The following is a 3,005-nucleotide window of genomic DNA, read 5'->3' as shown; positions in this document are numbered from 1 at the left end:
ACATACAAGCACATACATACACATATACATAGATATATATATACAAACATGTACGTACACATACATACATACATATACACATACACCTATTACTTACCCACATACATCAACATACACACATATACATTCATTCGGTGTATAGAAACACAGTCGATGTGTTACATTTCTGACGTGTAGAAAGTGATTTGTGATTCCTGTACTCTATATTTGTCAGAGCACGCTGAAGCAGATACGTTCTTCTGTTTCACCAACCTGATGTCAGAGAACAGAGACAACTTCATCAAGAGCCTGGACGACTCTCAGTGCGGCATCACGTACAAGATGGAGAGCGTGTACTCCATGCTGCGAGAGAGAGACCTGGAGCTCTACCTCAAGCTGGTAAACATTCCTACTTCCTGCTCCTGAACATGGGAACGTTCTCTCTGTCATTACTGTACTTAAGTACATGTTTCTGGTATCAGTTCTTTACTCCATTACTTATTTTTCTGACGACTTTTTACTTTGACTTCTTACATGTTGAACACAAATACCTGTACTTTCTACTTCTCACATGTTGAACTCAAATACCTGCACTTTCTACTTCTCTCATTTTCCAAACAGGCTGGTTCCTTTAGTCTGAATGTGTGTTTGGTGGCGTGATCATTATTATTTAGAGTCATTGCGTGCCTGTTGATTTGAACACGATCCGTGTATCCATCATTTCCTGGTCTTCTCTAAAGAAGAGGGACCAATGAAAACGTTGTCATGTTGCCGTTGTTCAGCATGGAAACATTCATTAGCTAACAATGACATTATTGTTCTATTAATATAAAGGGAGGTCAGGTACTCTTTAAAACAGCTGCTAGTTATGGGTACTTTTTACTGAAGTACATTTCAAAGCCTCTTTACTTTGACCTGAGTGAAGAAGTTTAGTCAGTACTTCTACTTTCACCAGAGTATTTTTAAACACGAGTATCTGTACTTCTACTTGAGTGAAGGACGTGTGTACTTTTGCCATCTCTGCCCCCCCCAGGAGGAGCAGAACATCAAACCTCAGTACTTCACTTTCCGCTGGTTGACCTTGCTGCTGTCTCAGGAGTTCCTCCTGCCCGACGTCATCCGGATCTGGGACACGTTGTTCTCCGACCAGGACAGATTCCACCTCCTCATCCTGGTCTGCTGCGCCATGTTAATGTGAGCCTCCTCTCCATGCTCTCTGCACTTATTTCAATGTGTAAACACGAGTATCTGTACTTCTACTTGATTAAAGGATGTGTGTACTTTTGCCATCTCTGCCGCCACAGACTCATCAGAGATAACTTACTGGCCGGAGACTTCACGGTGAACATGAGACTCCTGCAGGTGAGGCTTTTCATAAATCACATGAAGCGTAAAAACCCCAAAGCTTCATAATCAGACACGATGTTTCAGAACTGGATTCACTCTTGATTTCCACTGATGTCTCCCCAGGATTACCCCATCTCAGACGTCAACACCATCCTGATTAAGGCCAAAGATCTGCGGGATACTTCCTAACCAGTTTTCTAACGTGGAAGGTGAGAGTTCGAACATTACGAATCATTGTCGTGTCAAACGTGTTGTTGGAGGACTTATGATGGGTTCGTACAGACGGGAAACCCAGCATTCGTTTTTTTTTTACCTTGATGTCTTATGATTGGTCAGTGGGGACTGCTGTGGAAACATTTAAGGGACAAGCCGAATTTTTTCCTGAAGTGAGGGGGAGATGCCACCTGCTTCCTGATGCATTATGGGAAGAAAAAAAGCAGGTGTTGCTCCTCCAATCACAGCCATGGACCCTCTTCAGATCACGATGCTTTTACTGAACTGAATCTGAGGGACAGGAGCTCCGTTACACTACAGATCCAGTTTGAAAACCGAATGTTGAACACCTCATCCAAGAGTTCCCCACGCAGAAGTTTCACCGAGCAAAAGTGCATGTTTGTTCTTTGAGGGATGTGTTTTTTTATTTCGTTTTTATTGTAAGCAACAGCCTTCTCTGTGTAATTATGTGAAAACAGGAGACGGTGTTTCTGTGTTCATTTCTTTCAGGGTAAAATAAATCTCAAGTGATGGGCCTTGCCTGGTAAATACTTCATGAGTAATCTCCTTAAAAGCCATTATTCCTTCAGTGTTATGTCTAAAAACAATGCCTTTTGTTCCATTGGGAATGTAATGAGATGCATTTCCTTGTAAAATCACATTATTTAGAGAGAAGGGCAAGAATCTGTGGCGCTGCTTCACATTGAACATGATTTACAAACCTGGGTTTACGAGGATTAGTATTCTAATAAAGCATTACAACCATGTATTCTATATATGGAACACAGTGCAATACTGATACCACAGTTATACTTTTTACGTTACTCCTATAATAATTACCCAAGGAGTTGATGTGTTAAGAGACCTCAAAGAAGATGTGTGCCTAAAAGAAGTGTTGAATCAACAAAAAACTCCGATTTAAATCTGAAAAGAGAAGATTAATATTCTGACCTTAATGCCAGCTGCCCATGAGTAACGGCTTTAATCCCCTGTGGTGAGGAGTTATCCGGTCAGCAACAGAAACAAGAGATGTAAAATATCAAACTTTAATTTAGTGTAGAAGGGAAAGTAAGACATATTTGGTGGCCAACAAATACCATCAAATGTGGTCTGTTGCATTAAACACTTCACACTTGCACGTGAGAAGACTAAAGCTACATTATTCTATTTTCCCTTTACAATAATAAACATTATTTTCTAATAATTGTAAAGCCTGTGTGCATTATTAAAGGATAAACACCTGAAAACACCACATGCTTGCTTTGTGTCAATACAACTAAGTATGTCATGAGCCTCTGTATTAAAGGCTAACTTATGTTCAGTTAACCCATTACTTTACAAAACACACATTTGACATATCAAATCGTTTAGTGGCGGACTGGCCATCGGGACCTTCAGGATGAATCCCGATGGGCCGGTCGGACGATGTGGGCCGGTCGGATAAGTCTCTAGCACCCCCCCCCCCC

At 41.1% G+C, this 3,005-nt stretch overlaps 1 protein-coding gene across 1 annotated transcript; it reads left to right on the top strand.

Moving 5' to 3' along the window:
• Positions 1 to 156: 156 nt before the first annotated feature.
• Positions 157 to 2,562, top strand: tbc1d13 (TBC1 domain family, member 13). Its single transcript, XM_010774994.1, has 4 exons — positions 157 to 378; positions 1,013 to 1,173; positions 1,284 to 1,341; positions 1,450 to 2,562. The coding sequence occupies exons 1-4, from the start codon at positions 256 to 258 to the stop codon at positions 1,513 to 1,515; spliced, it is 408 nt and encodes a 135-aa protein (XP_010773296.1). The 5' UTR covers positions 157 to 255; the 3' UTR covers positions 1,516 to 2,562.
• The last annotated feature ends 443 nt before the right edge of the window (positions 2,563 to 3,005 follow it).

The sequence above is a fragment of the Notothenia coriiceps genome, unplaced genomic scaffold (genome assembly GCF_000735185.1).
Source record: "Notothenia coriiceps isolate Sejong01 unplaced genomic scaffold, NC01 NC01_scaffold00015043, whole genome shotgun sequence".
NCBI classification, from domain to species: domain Eukaryota; kingdom Metazoa; phylum Chordata; class Actinopteri; order Perciformes; family Nototheniidae; genus Notothenia; species Notothenia coriiceps.
Note: the sequence above shows the minus strand (reverse complement) of the source record. Positions and strands in the feature narration are given on the sequence as shown.

Excerpts from the sequence above, each read along its gene's own strand:
- tbc1d13 (XM_010774994.1), top strand. The coding sequence starts at position 256 with ATGTCAGAGAACAGAGACAACTTCATCAAGAGCCTGGACGACTCTCAG. Across the intron at positions 1,174-1,283 it reads GTCTGCTGCGCCATGTTAAT|ACTCATCAGAGATAACTTAC; the intron begins GTGAGCCTCCTC and ends CTGCCGCCACAG. Across the intron at positions 1,342-1,449 it reads TGAACATGAGACTCCTGCAG|GATTACCCCATCTCAGACGT; the intron begins GTGAGGCTTTTC and ends ATGTCTCCCCAG.